The sequence below is a fragment of the Opisthorchis viverrini genome, assembly GCF_000715545.1.
Source record: "Opisthorchis viverrini unplaced genomic scaffold opera_v5_23, whole genome shotgun sequence".
NCBI classification, from domain to species: Eukaryota; Metazoa; Platyhelminthes; class Trematoda; order Opisthorchiida; family Opisthorchiidae; genus Opisthorchis; species Opisthorchis viverrini.
This window is the reverse complement of record NW_008751679.1, coordinates 82,018-99,903: the sequence shown is the minus strand read 5'-3', so window position 1 is coordinate 99,903 and position 17,886 is coordinate 82,018. Positions and strand designations below refer to the sequence as shown.

Sequence of the window (17,886 nt, the reverse complement as noted above, 5' to 3'; positions counted from 1 at the left end):
AAGCGCGATTGCATCACATTTGGCCGAAACCTGTCATGTCATAAACAAGAAGCAAGCCTTCACCATCATACACCATATACCTCTGAAACTATCACGACTGGTATGATCCAAACTACTACGATCGCAGAAAGCAATTGGAATCCGACTGCTGGATCCGCAACTTTGCATCCAGAAGAAACTTGTGAGACCTCTGAACTTGAACTGGCCTACGAAACATCCGGTCCCACAAGTCCGTCCGACATTGACGTCACTTACCTGATTCCGTGACCCATTGACCTTTCCCTCATATAACCCGCATTCCTTTGATTTCTATTTCTCTAAAGTGTATGTAGCCCCGATCTTAACCTTTTTCACGTGATCTCTGCTACTATATAAATTTGTGATGTATTAGCCAAGATGAACAATCACAGAAAACAAGCTGTGTTCGCTACCTTCTTCGTTCTCAATCCCTAAACACTTTGGAATTGTCTGCTTTCCTAGATATGTACGTTGATGAGATGTACCGTCTCAAAAATCCATGCATCCAAAACGAATTCTTAGTTTGCCACCATAGAAGGGCAGGGAGCCAGCTCAGAAGATTTACTGTTCGGTTACCGAATGAAAAAGTGTCCAGAAAATTTACATTATTCCCTAATGATGGTGCTTTAGTTAATTGCCTCATTGGGGTATAAAAACAATTTTGTCGGGTATTTCCTTTAAATCAGACTTTATTGAAAGTGAAGAAATGGGTCCATATGTAGAGCACTATATGAATGAGCAACTTGCGTTGTATCAACTCCCGGGAATCTTAGCGATCAATTCACTACGCAGTCTGCAGTACCTTCACAGGTGAACTACAGCTGAGAGGCATACTTAAAGTGCAAGCTCGCAACGGGAATTAGCTTGGGCAAAACGTTTCTACTGGCAAAAGAGAGTGAAGTAGTAGTATATTTTTTAAAGGAACTCAATGGAAAATAGCACAGGTCTGAACACTAAAAACCACATTTTCGTACCCAAATAATGGGTGTACGCGTTCTTATAACATCTACAATGTGGCAAAATTCGTATTTCTTTCTTGATGAATCAAAGAAAACAATCGACAGTCCATGTGGTTACACGGTCACTTGACCTAATTCGCATCCGGTTGTTCTGGAAACGATATGAAGTTCTCTCTCAATATCTGTTCAAGTTGCGCCACCCGGTCCTGAGATGTCTTCAGGGAAGCGCGGAGCACTTTGCTTGACTGCTCTTGGCCCGTGGTGACGGAAATAACAATGGCTGAAACACAAAAGTGAACGGGGAAGCAAAAACGATTGAATTCTACGAGCCGTGAACATCGAAATGAACTAACCTGTTGTCGTAAATATGTGAATGGATCGTAGGTGTCACGTTTTACCGCGTTGTCAAACATATTCACCGAAATCCATTGACTCATTCAGATAGATTGCCTTTGTTTCAATAACAGTGGAAGAAAGTAAACAACTACGTCAAAGTTTAGTCTCTGTGGGAGCCCGGCTCACCTCAGAAGAAACTTACTGATTTGTCCAAAATACGTTGACCTGCGGAAATTCTTCATTTAAGGAATGAGGAACAGTAGTCTCTCTAGCGCCGCGCGTTAGACGTACATCCTAAATTTACCTAAAACCGTATTTTGAAGGAAGGAATCCTCAACAAAACCTTTTAGCATCTGATGGTATATATTCGAACTCTTAAACCCGCAGTTTCGTTAGATGTTTAAACGAACTCGAAGTTCACTATGAGCGCGGAATGCGTATTTGGAAGGCTCCTGGTTGCCTTGCATAGAGGCTCTGTGAAACCGATTGGAATTTTTGTGGAACACTGTAGTGAACGGGAGGTTTGCTTTCCGAAAAAAACAGTGTTGTGCCGAAGTTCACCGAAGAAACTCATCTAATTTGTAACCTTGGGGTTACGCATGCAAATGTTATTCACGCATTCTTCTGGGTGGAATGTGCAGTGGACGTTCTTCGGATGATAACTCATTTGTAAAGGACAATGTGGGATACCAAAATATTCAAAACTGCAGTTTCATGCTTTATCTCTCGCAAACCGGTAACAAAATGCCAACGGTTTAGGGCCCTGAAATTTCGCTCACCTAAACAAAATGTCATGAGCGATATATCATCGAAAGTTGCGAACGAATTGGACTAACTTCCTGTAAAATTCACATCTTCAAAAACCCCATAGTTCCGGCGAGAATAATTTAGGTATGCTTCGAGTGAGTGGCCTCTCTGGTCGTCTTCGAACTGGATCGAAGATAAGATGCTGTGGTTTCTTTCAGTATTGGCACAATGGAATTGAAATTTCGACAGCTATGACGTGCCCCTGATGAATTAAAGCAATCGAGTAGTTGAGCTAAGAGTGCCAGTCCAAAATTTTGAGCCCCACTTAGGCATTCCGGGGTCTCAGCGATGCTGTGAAATTATTCAACTAGACTTTTTCGCCAGAGGTATGATTGCCCCAGTGGACAATGAAATTTAGTGAGCTGCAAAAATATGTGGGTGGATTGCGATGGTTTTTGGCTTGAGCACATATGCAGCAAAATACAACATTTCAGCTAAAGATTGGTACTTCATACTTAGAGAGTTCGCACCTGAGAGCATTGTGCGGCTAATAAGCGCCTGTTGTGGTTCACAAAATGAACCAAATGAAAGAGACTACCCGCTATTGGTAGAACCTGAGTAATCTCCCAAATAAAAAATGTCTCTCACTTTCAGCTTCGTGACGAGAAATCACCATTCATGTTGTCAAATAATAGCATCGCGAGGTCTGATGGCCGCTACATCTAGTATGATCAAAAATAATAATACGGCCGGGCAGCTACCAATCGCACCAAGTTCGAGTGCTCACATGTTGTCAGGTACCTCAACTTCGTCTCTGTAGTGATCTTATTAAAAATTGTCGTTTTTAGTACATAGTGACGACAGTTATGAGCTCCTTGTATAACAAGCATTACTAGGTCTCATCCAGACGCAAATATCAGCGTTTCCGCTGTTTGAAATCCGTCGCAAAAATCTGTTAGAGACAAAATGAGCGTCCCAGTGGCTTCTCCTGGATGTTTAAATAAGAAAAATGTCTTTGTTTTGCAGCCTTCTCGATACCTTCCTTCTTTACAACGTGAACTGTAACGAAGCCCCTCATCCTTCCGATATCGTTCTGTTTCTATCGAGCTCTTGGATCCCGCTTATAATGGTGCCAGACAGGGTTTGTTTGGAAAAATTCAGTCGTGAAGAGCTGTGAAGTCCAACCGTATCGTATCCGGCCACCTGTGTGATCGTATTTCCCATGTTTTTTAGTTTTTCTCCATCCCTCATAGTAACTAGCCGGCCGCAGGAGAAACAGTTTACAGTGAATTCGGTTTCGACATGTGATTCCACTGATCTCAGCTGAGTCCCTTTTTATATGGTATTCGGATCCAGTTTGATTGAGTTAGGCCTCCTGTCAAAACCAGACTTGTGTGCAAATGAGATTATTTGTTGGGATCTGTCCAATTCGGGTTCAAAAGGGACTGAGGTTGATGGAAACTCAAAGACGGTACCTACCTGATGAGCTCAACAAGGCTCAAACCCGTCTTGGGCTGTCGAAGAGTTTTCAGCAACCCCGTAAATAGTGTGTTACGTCTAAAATCAAACTTGTCTATTCGGGTGGATAAACTAGTTTTTGAGTTAGGCGTAACATAGCTCATTGCCGATCCAAATATTTGTCAAGCAGCATTTTAGTAACATTCCGTTTCATCAAATCTGCGCAGCGTCTCACATAAAGCGCCATATTAACGCACAGATGCACATGAAATAGTTGTACACAAGCTGAGAAGAAAGAATATGCGCGGGAATTTTCGAGTTTACAGCCTAATCGAAAAGTTGAGAATTAGCGGCGAAGTAAATCGAGTAATATCACTGTACTTTGAATACATCGGAAGAAAATATCGCCCTCTTCGTAATAGACACCATTTACTGCACCTAGCCAGTTTTTCACTACTCAAAGATCTTCCTTGGAAATCAGAAACAGTTCACTGGTCCTGTGGCAGTTGAATACATTTCGAACCGAAAGTGCAACACAAAGTCTCTTAAGGTAATCTTTCATATTAACGGTTCAGAACTGAATAATTACGCTTCCAATGCTAACATGTAGACGAGAACCTTACTGAGCTGTCGTAATTTCAGTATCCACCCAAAAAGTCTCTATCGCTACAGGATGTATCTTGTCTTAAGGTAGTGCAAACTTCGGAGGCATCCTTTTGATAGGTAAACTAGGTATCGCTGCAATCCTTTCACAGGGAGAAGTGAATCTAGGAAGAAATAGGTGGATACAAAAACAAAAGCGAAACGTTGCCCAGCAAAAAATCCACCGATTGTTAACCAAACCCCTCTGAAAGAAGATAGAATGCTTTCATAAAGGAAGCTACTCACAAGGTTGCTGAAATTCCGTCGACAGCCCACGACCGGTTTTGCTCTTCTTGGGGCTCATCAGGTAGGTGCAGTCCCGAGTTTCCGTCAACCGTATGAATTTACTTGAACTCAGATTGCACTGTTTTTGAGAAATACATTCATTTGTAAATCAATTTGGTTTTCACGGGAGACTCAATTGAATCTCTCGTTTATGATGTCCTCCAGCTGAATGTGCTGCACACAGGCCGCCTCATGATTCAGTTGGCACGATGTTCGAGATATCGCAGTATATTTTCATAAAGGAAACTACTCACAAGGTTGCTGAAAACTCTTCGACAGCCCACGACCGGTTTCGCAGCACATTTAGTTGTAGAATAGCATAAACGAGAGATTCAGTTGAGTCTCTCGTGAAAACCAAATTCATTTGCAAATGAGTGTATTTCTTGAATAAAGACTACTTCTTCAACTGATTTATCAAGAATTAGAGCTTTACTGCATCAATCTTTAGAAACCAAATTCAAACTGTTCCCTTCGCAAGCCTAATAAGCACCCTGTAGCCCCGATTTATTGTTCTTTGTTGCAAAACCGTTGGGGTGAATGAATGATGAATGATGAATTAGAATGAAACCACTGCATATTTATTGATCGAAATGGAAAAAATAACATATTACTCTCCATCTACGAGGCAGTCTGGGATATTAAAGAGGTATTTCCTCGGGTTAGTGTTTCCGCTTCAGAAGAGATGCCTTTCATCTGAGAGGACTAAACGCGTAAAACAGGGACCTGATGGGAATTTAGTCGTACCTAACTGACTGTTCAAGTGGCAGTAGTTTTCTTGTCCCTCTAACGGGACTAAGTGTTTTGCTTTTTTCTGATTTGCATTTGATAAGAACTTAGTGTGAGCGATTTTGTCACATTGTTTGTCACGAGATAACCCGGTTTCAGTTACCCTTAGGGCATTTCGAATAAATTTGACTTCCTTCTTACAATACGGAGAAATTCCAACTGAAGGCAGTCTGGAAAACATGAGTATGGTTCTTGTTTCATGTTGAAACATACCGAATGTCCCCGGGGGATGAGTAACCTACCTTTAATGCGTAGGTACATTTCATATCACGTAGTTGGAGGCAAGTGCACTTCTGAGTTCGGAAGTGTATGGAAGAAACGTGGAATTCTTAGTGAAAGCCTACGACTAATTCCATTTGCATTAGCTACCGATCTAACACTTCAAAAGAGATTGACCAGAATTAATCGAAAAACAGTCGAAATTTCACTGTCGGCTATATAAAACGGACCTATGGTTTTCAACAGGATTATAGAAGCCTTGGCAACAAACAGTGCAGTGCTTTATGTTTAGGAATCGTGTTCTTAGAGTAAGGTAGCACATACACAAGGGTAAAACAATGATTCGAGTCTCGTGCGATTGATGACCGCATTCCGCATAAATTACAGAAATATACTCCATTGTCATGGCACAGTGATGACTAATTACCGACAACACGGAGAAATATAGTAACCGGTACACGACTTACTGGAATGGTGCGGCTGGACTATTCTTCGGGTATGGGGTCACGTAACTCATAGGATATCTTTCATTCTGTAAGTGAAGCCAAACTATTCTACAAAGCCAAGAGGCATTATACTGCTATTTCATCCTTAATGGGAATCATCAGTAGTGTGTATCTCAAGAAAATCCGGAGAGTCTTGAACCCATTAATTAGTTCGAGCGGCCACGAGCGGCTGATCAGCAGTGTGACTAACTCGGACTTGCACAGAATATAGCACCACCCATCTTTCTCGGCTCTTCAGATTAGACTGGCTTCACTTACCGGACAAAGTCTCCACTAAAAGTTCCCAAATCTCCCCACACTACCAACAAGATATCATTCAGTTGACAGTGGGTGCGGAACTAGCAGATATAGCGCTCAATTTACTCTGCAGCTCTAGCATCACTTAACGGAACTTTTGGCATTCGAGTGAGAATGCGTTACATAAAATCAACCTATACATATACGGAGCAGTACGCCGTACAGAGTTGTGCAGCCAGTGAGGCTAAATACCAGTTCAGTTAGTCTCTCAGGGTTAGTAGTAAGAAACTACTTGAAAGAGGCCCGCGGACGAAGATTGTTAGATACACGCAAGTGCAAGTGAACCTTCCCGTCGATTCTATTATGAAACATGTAATGATATCTAGTCCAATTTTTTCTCGGTCACTCAAATGCTGAACCTGTGTTGTGCTAACCTTGTCTCAAAACCGGATGTCGTGTTCACAGTGGAACACAGTTTCTGTAATACCTGCCTACAAAATGGATGATGAAACATTCACGCTGCCACATTCGCTTCATTGTCTTCCGACCTGGAGAGTCTGAAGCGTGACTACCCGGAGAATTACCAAAAAGCACCATAGATTCAGCGGATGTGGGACAAAATTCGAGGTTCATTTTGATGTGGTGGGATCAGATGATAGCAGCAAGTCGGTACGAGACTCGTGGAATTTAAAATACAGCTTCATGTGAAGAAATATATTCCGTGTATATGTGAACAAATCGCCCTTCAAAAGTTACGTCGTATGCTTTTTCCTGCGCACTTTTTTGCAGAAAATTTCACATTGTTGCACTCCAAGTTGCAACTCAATATCCTAGTAACTTTCCCATTACTAACCTAGTTTTCCGGAACATTCGGGACGGTTATTGCTGGATTCGAATCCGGTGCGGTTTTTTGAACTTGAACAACTCAGAAAAGTGGGACTGGAAATCAGTTTAAGAACATTCAGCCTACTAGTGCAAAGAGAACCCTTCTCCGTCAAATCATTTGTTAGCGAACAGTAGCTAAACAGTTACAAACTATTGGACAGGAATGTAAACATCTCATATGCACATAGCTTTTAAAAACTGCACTTCCTCCCTCCTCTTCTTGATTTTTCATTGATATTCAGGGACTATTACAAAACTGTAGACAAACATTGCAAAGCGGTTACACCAGTTCTACAGTAAACTTCACCTTCCATTAGACGCGGAGTGGAGCTTCGACACGACCACAGACTACTCAAAAGTCTCATCAGTAGCATACACCGTTACACTTGTATGGAGAGTGCAGATTATCGCCGAAACACAGTCAGGTTCAGACTCATCAGTAAGTATTGCTTTGATTCAGGGAATCCAGGTGATGAAAGGAAAAGCTCGATCGCACTAGATTTCTAAACGTTCCTGCAGGTGATTTTTTGGTTACGTTTGTATGGAGGTGTTCATTTCTGTGGTATCCAACAAAACTTATCTCCACATCTAGCCGACTTTAAGGTCAGTGATATGGATTCATAGATTCCCTCCGCATCTCAGCTAAACATGTTTACTATGATAGCAACAAAAACCTTGGCACCAATATGAAATCTCGATGTGATGATACTACCGGAAACAGAACATGGGAAAATTTGTCCTCTACGGAGGAGCGATTTGGTTGCCGTGTGATAGATTTGTGGTCATAATGTGGAAAGTTAGTCGCGGTTTATTATCAAAGTGAAAGTTTATGATGAATTAGTTGAGTCAGGTTTCGACTTCCAAGCCAGAACCAACGTAACGCACCCAAGGGAGAGCCTACAGTGCAGACTGAGTGGACATTGGTTTGTGTGAGCAATTATGGCCGACGGGACCAGAGGGAACATGTGAGATTCAGAGAAGTTAAGCCCACATCTCTTCTGAATATCGACCGATCAGAGAATTAACCAACTAGCTAACCAACAAGTGGCGATCATCTGAACCAACAGTTATCAGTAAAGGTTTCCCCGAGGAAACAAGCCTATGTAGACATGAGTTCAACATAGCTCAACGTCCACAAACCGACGTAGCGTCAGACAACGGCGCGACGCTAATTTGCTGCGCATCGTTGATGTCACTTCTGTGGGAAAATAGAAACCGTTTGAGTGAACAGAACAAAGTCATTTATACAACATCTGTTACCAACAATCCCCTCATTAACAACCCGTTGTACCTGTTTTGGTTTATTAGAAAGTAAGGCCGTTAGCAGAGTAATGATTCCTTAACACACCTGGCTTTTATGAATTCCCCATTATAAATTTTGGGACGAGCACCCGTATTTCCATAATTTGCTTTAGTCTCACTTGAGAATTTGGAGAAGAACAACCTGGCCGAAGGGTCAGTTATGGAAAATGTTTGCCGGATAATGAACTTCCTATATTTCTAGTTAAGCAGAACGAAGCAGAGATTTTTTCGGATAATACATCCTATGTATTCTAGCTCTTCTCGTCACCGAGGCAGATTTACCATAAACTCGCTGGGGGAATCAGTTTCTGCCGAAGTGACTACGTACTTAACTGTTACTCACGAGAGACGCCTTTGTAGAGCGTTTAAGGGGTGGGGGGTACACATTTTTGTGCTGAATTTTCACCCGCCAGTTACGATCACTGTCATACAAAATAATTTTACTTGAAAGTTCATCTGTTAATAAGTTGAACTCTCCGTAAAAATGAATATAGTTTTCTCAAAGCGGAAGGCTGAGGCAGCTGGCCTAAATTCGTCACCAAACTAATTTTCTACAGTACTGGTGACAAACCTTTATTTCCCTTAAGTGAGCTTTGGTAGATTGGTGCCACCCAAAAGTTAGGCAGCAAAACATTTAGTTGTTTACTGTTTTCTATGGTTAGACCACTTGTTTTGGCGCAGCAGACAACAGGAAAGCGATATGCCTAACTGGATGAAATCAATTTGCTCTTGCGTCGCTCCAAAGCCATGTGGTTTCCTTGTTGTCAACACCTTTTGCTCACATGTTGTGTAACCAATAATAGGGGGTGTTTTATGCTCGGTTTGTGTGGTGTGAACAGGCGTCTACCGCACCTCACTTAGTTGTTGTATGGGTTTTTTCACCTCAGCTGTTCTTCCGTCCACTTCGAGCAAAGTGCTGTAAAGCTGTTTTGCTGTGTTTATTAAAAACACGGCCTGTGGCAAAACTGGTAACCTGAAGTCACTTGTGCCTAATTGGACTGTGAGTAAAATTCTGAATGCAAACATCACGTGTGACTGCTTCAAAGTGGATGATAGATTAGGAAGGGGTCGGGGAGGATTGCTTGTCTTTGAAAGCAATCGTCAATACAACTGACATTTGAGAGGATAGCAAAGAATGAGGAGCTACCTGTTCCATTGTCGAGCTCCAGAATATTTATGAACAAATCTCACCTACCGACTGCGTGATAGATTCAAAGCTTGTCTGACGACGACAGGGGGACCCTTCGGTACATAGTAGCTAACAGTACATAAGGTTCTATGAGAAAAATATAACCGTTATTCTTGATAATTTCCGTGTGCACGTGACTGATTCATGTATTGATTAACCGCGCATGGCCGAATACTATTTTGAAAATGGACTTCCATCCCTCAGCTTGCAGCACGAAGATAAACCTGATTTGTGTTTTTTGTTACGGCTGACCCAAAACAAAGTGGAGAGTGCTGACTTCCAGGATAAATTCCTTAGACAGACTGGAGGTGGTACACGCGAAGGCCTTAAAAATTCGGGAATCTTTCGAAATTTGATTATCCTTTTAAGAGTACAAAAACACTTAAGCCCCCTACACCTGCCACACCAAAACTCGTTCCATATTTATATAACTCATTCTCCTACTATGTTAATAAGGTTTAGGGATTCAAACAAGATTCGACTAACTCTGTTCATAATATTCTTCTCGAGAATGTGTAGCTCCAGCTTTGCCTCATTATTGAGTTTACCAAGTTCGATTAGTCTTCATATACTTGTCGCAATTGAACACCCCGAATACCAGACAGAGCATAAAGTGAGATTTGAGATTTTACTGAAGATCGGCAGTGCTCTGTGTGCTGGGGCTTTACAATTAGCTGTTAATAGAATTAAGAAAAAAGTAAGACTTCCCGGTGTCTTCTACTCGCTGGTGCGTTATACGTTAGTGCGCCACCCATACGTTCTGGCCCTGACATGTGATGCAAAGTTTACACAAGACTTGCCCATCACGCGCAAATGGCCGAAGAATTTCATCTACAGTCTATGGTGAGTTCCTATCTGACCGTTTGCGAGGTGCCTTAACAGGTTCTGTGGTACTAGATGGGACGTAAATGCAACTGATTTCTCCTTCTTCATAAAAGAAACTATTCACAAGGTTGCGAAAAACTCTCCGACAGCCCATGACTGGTTTTGCCCTTCTTGGGGCTCATCAGGTAGAGTTTCCGTCAACATTAAGTTCTACTTGAACGGTGTTCCCCCTGTTCGGTGACAAATAGTGCTGTCCGCTTGAGTTACATTTCTCGTGACCTGGGGTTAAACGCGTTCTTATTTGGGTACAACATCCGGTGTAACCCATTTAGTACTCCTTAATGTTCAGTAATGTACTTCTTTCAGGAAAATGGACTTCACCTAGTGAAGCAGCCTCTTGGCAGCAAAACCACATATTCTGACACAGTGGGAGAAATCTTGCTCCGGAGTGTCGATGAACCTCGATGCAGTAACGGAGGGAAATGTGCAATCTGGCCAAAAGTACCATTCCCTTCATTTATTCACGGAAAAGTGAACGTCAACAGCTTGCAACTGTTTGTTGGTTTGTTGATATAGCGTACGGATGTAGTATGTATAATACAACGGGAATCTATCGCGTTAAATTTTTAGGGGCTATTGGGTATCATCTAGGAGATAAATCTTTGGAGCAACCTTTGTCATTTCCCCTCACAACGATCACAGTACTGAATCTAAGGACAAAAGAGTGTCATCAGATTCTACCAGGAACCTAATTACATCTTTCCCCGCCATGCCAAAGCAAACTGGTGGACGAATGTATGGGAACGACACACAATGTCACTGTGTTCCGAACATCATTCTTTCGCCTAATATGGCTAGGCAGGTGAGGTTTTGATGTTTGAAGGTAGGAATTCGTCGCTTTTGCATTTTGTCAGTGCATTTCATACCTAATCCCTGCCTATATGTGCCCTTCTGATATTCACCTATCCAAGCGGTAGCGCTGCCCTTGAAAATCAATTGGTCATGTCGTACTATCGGTACCGAGGATTGAAAGCTCGGTTTAACAAAAATGGCTTTCAGTGGGATCCATGTTCACCAAACATGATTTGTTTTTCGTTTTATCTACGTACTCCGGTAATTTGGCAACGACTTGGTGACCTACAATGTGACGGGGCCAGTGTGCATTTTCGGTGCAGTTTTCCCTCCGAGAAATACAACTAATATAATGTAAAATGAAGGCTTTCCTAAAGCTGTGATAGCTGGCCGAAAATAAGTCACTTAAGCCTGCAGAAAGGCTATGTTTTCTACCCTTCGAAAAATTCTCGAGGGAGTGAAACTCGTAATGTTTAGTAATGTTTGCAATGACCGAATACGAGTTGCGCCTAATCAGAGGGTAGGAACCTTCGAGACTATATGAAGTAGTGATGCTGAATAAATGTAACCCAGAAATTAGTCGAAGCATGTACACTACATGGACACACCCAGTGTCTCTCCATCCTCAAAATAGGATGGGGTCCTTGTTCGGATATTATCGTATGATAAATTGAAAGTATCAGAAATTTCGCTGGGGTATCAGGATGTATATATTAGGCTTCAAGACGTCCTTTGTATCAACACCCCAAGACTGATAATTAGCAACCTAAACTGCAGGACTGGGCCGAGTGGACTCAATTTTTACACGTTCGTCAACTCAGACTGATGCGCGAAAGATAAACGCGATATAAAACATCTAAGAGTTATCAATTTTTGGTCAAACTTCAAAGTAGGAATCAGGCTTCCAAAAAGTTCGGAGGAAAAAAACCTCAGCTACTACGACTAGTTATATCAGTTCACTGGATGTAAAATCGTCGTCTACTGTCAAATCCCTCGAATAGATGCAGGGGTCTATCGTGCACGAAATTTCGGGTTTATCTAGGAGAGACTCCCGTCATTTTTAGTGGAAGGTCATGGCCAATCTCTGTTGTTCCGCGCAGCGCAACTTGTCACTTACACTCGTGAAATCGAACCGACCGTGGTTGATGTGCCTACGTCCTATATGGGTATAATATCTGCAAAGAAGCTGATTGACCTCTCCGTTGAAAAAACGACAAATAGAGCCGTATGAGTTAAAAACCCCATCGCGTCTTTGTTATCGCATAGTCAGTTTTATCACTCGTTAACCCCACTGAACATCCACGGTGGTAAAACTGGCTGTAAAAGTGGTATTCAGCTCAATACCAGCTGTCTCAAGTTTGATTTATGAAATCATAAAAAGCTCCGTCGATATAAAACCAAAACTTCAAGACGACCAAGTACTCTCTTCGTCTGGTTCAACATTTACCCCAAAGGTATAGAGAGACTCGTCCAACCCGGTTTGGACAATGACCGAATGTACCAGCACGACCTTATGATGTGAGTGGGATCAGCAAACAGGAGCACAAACGCTGAACAGTGCAGGCCGAACCGCTCCGCATGAATCTTGCTCTAGTTAGGTTCATTTTCCTGGACGACAGTTTACAAGACCAGATGCGTCCAACTGTCGCATCATGCCGTAGCGCACACATAAGTAAATGGTTGGAACAAGCGCCGAAACAAACCAACAGTTCGACAGGACTACTGAAGTTTCGACATCTTATTCAGTCACTTGCTGTCAGCACATCAGATGTGGAGTAGACACTGATAGTATAGAAAAAACAGCCATGTAGTACGGAACCCTTTTGGGATTCCAAAGAAGCGAGTGCATCCACTTAGAATTCAGAGGGGAATATCTATAAAACCGAACAAACCATCAACTACAGAGCGCAGTACAACGAATCATCCCTGCAGCTGATTTATAGTGCGTTTGACCAAAATAACAGGAATATCGCTGCCAGCTGTGCACTACATACTTTGTTTACCAACATGAATGTGGAAGCGCACACTGGTTATTCAGCTGGGCACTTATCAGTTCGCGTCACCGAACACTTTCCCAAGTAGCTAGTCAAGTAAATTCGGGATACAGTCACCACGAAACACATTTCTAGTGCACTAGCAAACCAGACTCATTCAGGGTTTTTATCCGTCATACCAACGGGCTTTTCTTATGCTTGTCGAAAACTGCGGCAATCCAATGGCGCTGAGCTTCACTTTTCCATGGTAAGACAGGACGCACGTATCCCGTAAACTTGGCTCCCTACCCATACGCGCTCTATGTCAATCCCATTCGTCAAGCGTACGTTCGAGCCTGTCACTCGAACTTCACCTATCTTTGACCTGTGTACCTGGTTTCGGTTGTTCATTCCTTCCCTGTATCCGGTTGTTGTGCTAGTTGACCGCTTTCCCTGTGTTTTCACTGTCCCCTCTGTCTAGTTTGGCAAAAGGAAATGGTCGAATGAGATGTCGTGAAAGTACATGAGCCCGTGTAGATTTGTCGAGACATTGACTCTTTCTCGGTGCCTGTTTCAGATGTACCGATGGAACCCTGATTCGCATTTCTCAATGAAACTCCCAAGTATACTCCTTGTTCTCAGGTAGCTTTTAACTGATGGTTCATCAGACAGAGGCTGTCCAACTCGCAGCCATCTCATAGTCAACAGTCAGTCCATTCTTAGGAATTCGAAGCCGTATTTCCAAGTGATCGATTTCTATCCGTTAGCAAGTGCAGCTGACCTATCCATAGGCAGTCTTTGCGTTCCTAAATCAATGGTAACTGGGAAATATTGTGCACAGCACATAGTACGCGTACCGAGAATGTACGCATGTTTCTTGGTGGTGATATGAAGAAAACATGCAGCGGTGATCTAAACCATTAGAATGGTGGGATGAATCCGCGCCCACCTTATACCTTTGACGACTACTAGTCAGCACGTACTATCGATCGCCGGACAAGCTTCGACTGTATGCAATAATTGATTTATTGAGCTAATGTAGTAACGATGGACTGGTACCCGGTGTGTGTACGTTACTCGTGGTTACGGGGTACGGAGTTCATTTTATTTAGCTGTGAAGAACTGCAACGAAACAATTGATCTCCTAAGAAATAATCGAATTTTGACCCGCTCAACACCATTCTTTAGTGTGATGGATGTGTGTGACCATCTTGAGACGTTTTTACATTGATTTGTCACCGGTTTGTGGACGCTTCACTTGGCGAGGTTATTTGGTCAGAAAAGAAACAGAGCGAAATCCATGTACGATCAAATGTCCCTGTACTATGTCTTACAGTAACTAAATTTACGACACGTCACCTAACAGGACGTTAAAAGTACAACTGTTTTGCCAATTCAGTGTTCCACAGTAGACAACTGTAGTGTGATGAGATGAAAACCGAGCATCTCTCCGTCTCGATCTTTCTCTTTTGGAAGGAGATTCGGACCAGGGGGATCAGACGAGTGTCTCTCCCTGGGGTTAAGATTTTATCTTAAAAGTATAAGTTTAAGCCCAAAAGTAATCACATTACGCTATAGTGATCTATCCTGGAAAAACAGGGTTTGCAAATGAGTGTACTTCTCGATAACTGTCAAATTTAGATTCAAGTAGAACATAAGCTTGATGGAAGCTCGGGGACTGCGCCTACCTGATGAGCCCTAAGAAGAGTTTGTCGTGGGCTGTCGAAGAGTTTTCATCAAACTTGTGAGTAGTTTCCTTTATGAAAATATGCTGTGATATCTCGAACATCGTGCCAACTGAATCATGAGGCAACCTGTGTGCACCACATTCAGTTGTAGAATATCATAAACGAGAGATTCAGTTGAGTCTCTCGTGAAAACCAAATGGATTTGCGAGTGAGTGTATTTCGGAATAATCTACTCATATAAGCAGTTGAAAACTGCAACCAACTCACCGTTTATTATCCTGACCACTCGCCAAAGACGAAACAGGATCAACAGGGCGGCCGCGTCCACAATGGTGTTTGATGCGGTAGATTCTTCCACTGGGAAACGTTCCATCATTTCCTGAGTTGCGTTAGATGGCGATGTTTTCATATAACTCTGTGGTCTGTCTGTATTAGTGTAATGATGTAAGGTGTGCTGGATGATACTGTACGTGTCGGCCGCAAAACTGACCAAGCATACCAAAGCATCGATAATCTCCAGCCAATTGTGGAAAAACATCCGGCAGCCGAATATCCATAGTTTGAACGGAATTTCGATAACAAATAAAAACACAATGGCCACACTGCAACACTCGATAGCGAACTGCACGTTTACCAACTTTGGGCGCAAATCAGAGGAGCTCTGTAAGTGAAAGGAACAAAGGAATTTTGTGTTGAGGTTTGTATACGGTTCAGTTTTACGTGACTGACTTAAACCCATAAACCCAGTGACCAGTTATCTCGAAAATTTGGTGCTACAGATCCGTGATGTGAAAGTACTGTACTAAGCACTGCTTAACCAGAAGGGGCATCTGAGAGGTTCACTAAATTTGGCAACCTTACGTAGTTGAAAGCCAAAAAAACTGTACATTCATTTGGTAGAACCAGCTCAAATTGACTGTATACAGTACGGATGAAAGGCGAACAAACGTGCTCCCTACTCTAGGTGTTAAACCGTCGGTCAGCAGTAGGTGCTCCAGAGCGGAAAAAGAATGTTTCATACAGTAGCCAGAAACGCGCGGCATATATATTAGTTCGTAGATCTTTCAGATGCGTATCACATCGTAGTATTTCATCTTCAATTCAGCCTATTTTGGTCTTATCCAGAAGTCTAAGGAGCGAACTACCTGAGCGAAGCCATCGGAGGTGTGTGCAGGCACGAAAATATACTAGCGGTGCTCATATAGCAGTTGCAAACAGAGAGCAAGATACAGCGATTATCTGTATAAGAACATAGCAGAAAAAATATTCCTTCCTATCCCTCCACCTGAGGCCTGCCCTTTAATTTAATCGGAGCCTAGTTGAACTACTTGTTGATTCGTCAGCAAAGGTGTATTATACTTTGCCTGTCCTGTCTTATTCCACAGAGGAGAATTCAACGAGGGTAACACACATTTCCAGTATGTAGTTGCCATATTTTTCAGTTCTCAAGCTGCTTCCTCCTATTTCATTACAGCTATGATTTCAAATGCTATTATGCATGAAAAAAATGATAAATTCAATGACGTTCCCAAGACATGTGGGTTCACGGATCGGACTGTCATCAGTGACAGAACAGCGTAGATGCTTCTAATTGTGAGCTGTTTAATGAAGCAAATTAACACTTAGAGAAACTGTCCTTGTATCATAAAGTGTGTAATAGAAGAAATTCTGCACCGGTTCGTCAAACATAACCTCGAATCTTGTGTTGCCATAGACTCCACACGCTTGCTTGACCTTGAAAGCAGTTGATCATTCCTAAAAGTCTGCAAGTCCCCAACCAAACGAGTAGAACGTAAGGTTGACGGAAACTCGGGAATTGCGCCTACCTGATGAGCCCCAAGAAAAGCGAAACCGGTCGTGGGCTGTCGAAGAGTTTTCAGCAACCTTGTGAGTAGTTTCCTCTATGAAAATTCCCATCATAGAACGTTTATTGCACCCAGTTGACTGTTTATAATTTGAGATCTCTCCCATGGTGCAGTATAGAAACCACTCATTAAAAGAACACAATGGAGCAACATTCTATATCCCTATCAAGAGCTATGTTGGAGACCCTTCTTCAAGGAGGTCTTTCTTTGAGAACTAAGATCACTTGTACATTGAATGAGGTATATCACAGTGGAAGATGACAAATTCTAAGAAACCACCATCAGTGATGACAAAGAACAACATTAGAAATTGTGAAGCTGATGTTCCCCAGTTGGAGGGCTTTGAAAGTAGTGATCATTCACCACATTTTTTTGTATTCCGGCATCAAAAACAACGTTTTGTTCTCACATTAACTACGTTTCTTTTGAGGCATTTCAACACCAAGTTATCATTTTTTTCGTGAATTTTTGAATTTCAAACACCGGTATTTCTTCTTAACTCAAGGGTTGACCATCCGAAACTCTTTGAATCCCGTGTTAACAAAACCTACTTTAAAATCGTTAATTTTCTGATAAGCGATGGTGAATACTGTTAAATTTAGTGTAACAGACAGGTATAGAGAGGGCGCAATATGAATATATTAAAATGATTCTAAATAGTTACCCATATTATAATACACTATCTAGTTACGAATTAAGCTAGATTCTCCCGAAGTTTAGCACGCTAAACAGAACACTGACAGTTTGTGCCCGGTTGAACATCAGTTGAATAGCTGGTAGCTTTGTTTCAAGGTATCTAATAACATATCGATCTCAAGCCGTTCTGCGGTCTTGCTGTAAACCCGTTCCCTCGTTCCATACCTAAAACAATGCTTGGCTACACTTCTGAGTTTCGGCTTGTCATTTCAGCACGTCACCTTGCGCGTACCGACAGTTTCAACATCAAGAGATATGTAAGGAAATAGTTCACTAGTGAAAGTTGAGGCATGCCTGACAGTCACGTGGGAATCCCATCCATAGTCAAGACAAGCTCCTGGTCTGAATATCCAGTGTTGGGAAGCTTTATTACAATTTGTGTTAGCATTTCAACTGTGGTAACGCCAATGCTATAAAC

At 42.2% G+C, this 17,886-nt stretch overlaps 1 protein-coding gene across 1 annotated transcript in view; it reads right to left on the bottom strand.

Moving 5' to 3' along the window:
• Window positions 1-915: 915 nt before the first annotated feature.
• The window catches only part of T265_02003 (hypothetical protein), a gene marked incomplete at both ends in the record, with an annotated part of 28,213 nt that continues 11,242 nt past the window's right edge, over window positions 916-17,886 (bottom strand). Inside the window, 2 exons of the mRNA XM_009166151.1 lie at window positions 916-1,257; window positions 15,175-15,568. Coding sequence (XP_009164415.1) covers window positions 1,109-1,257; window positions 15,175-15,568 — 543 coding nt within the window. The remainder of the gene's footprint in view (window positions 1,258-15,174; window positions 15,569-17,886) is intronic.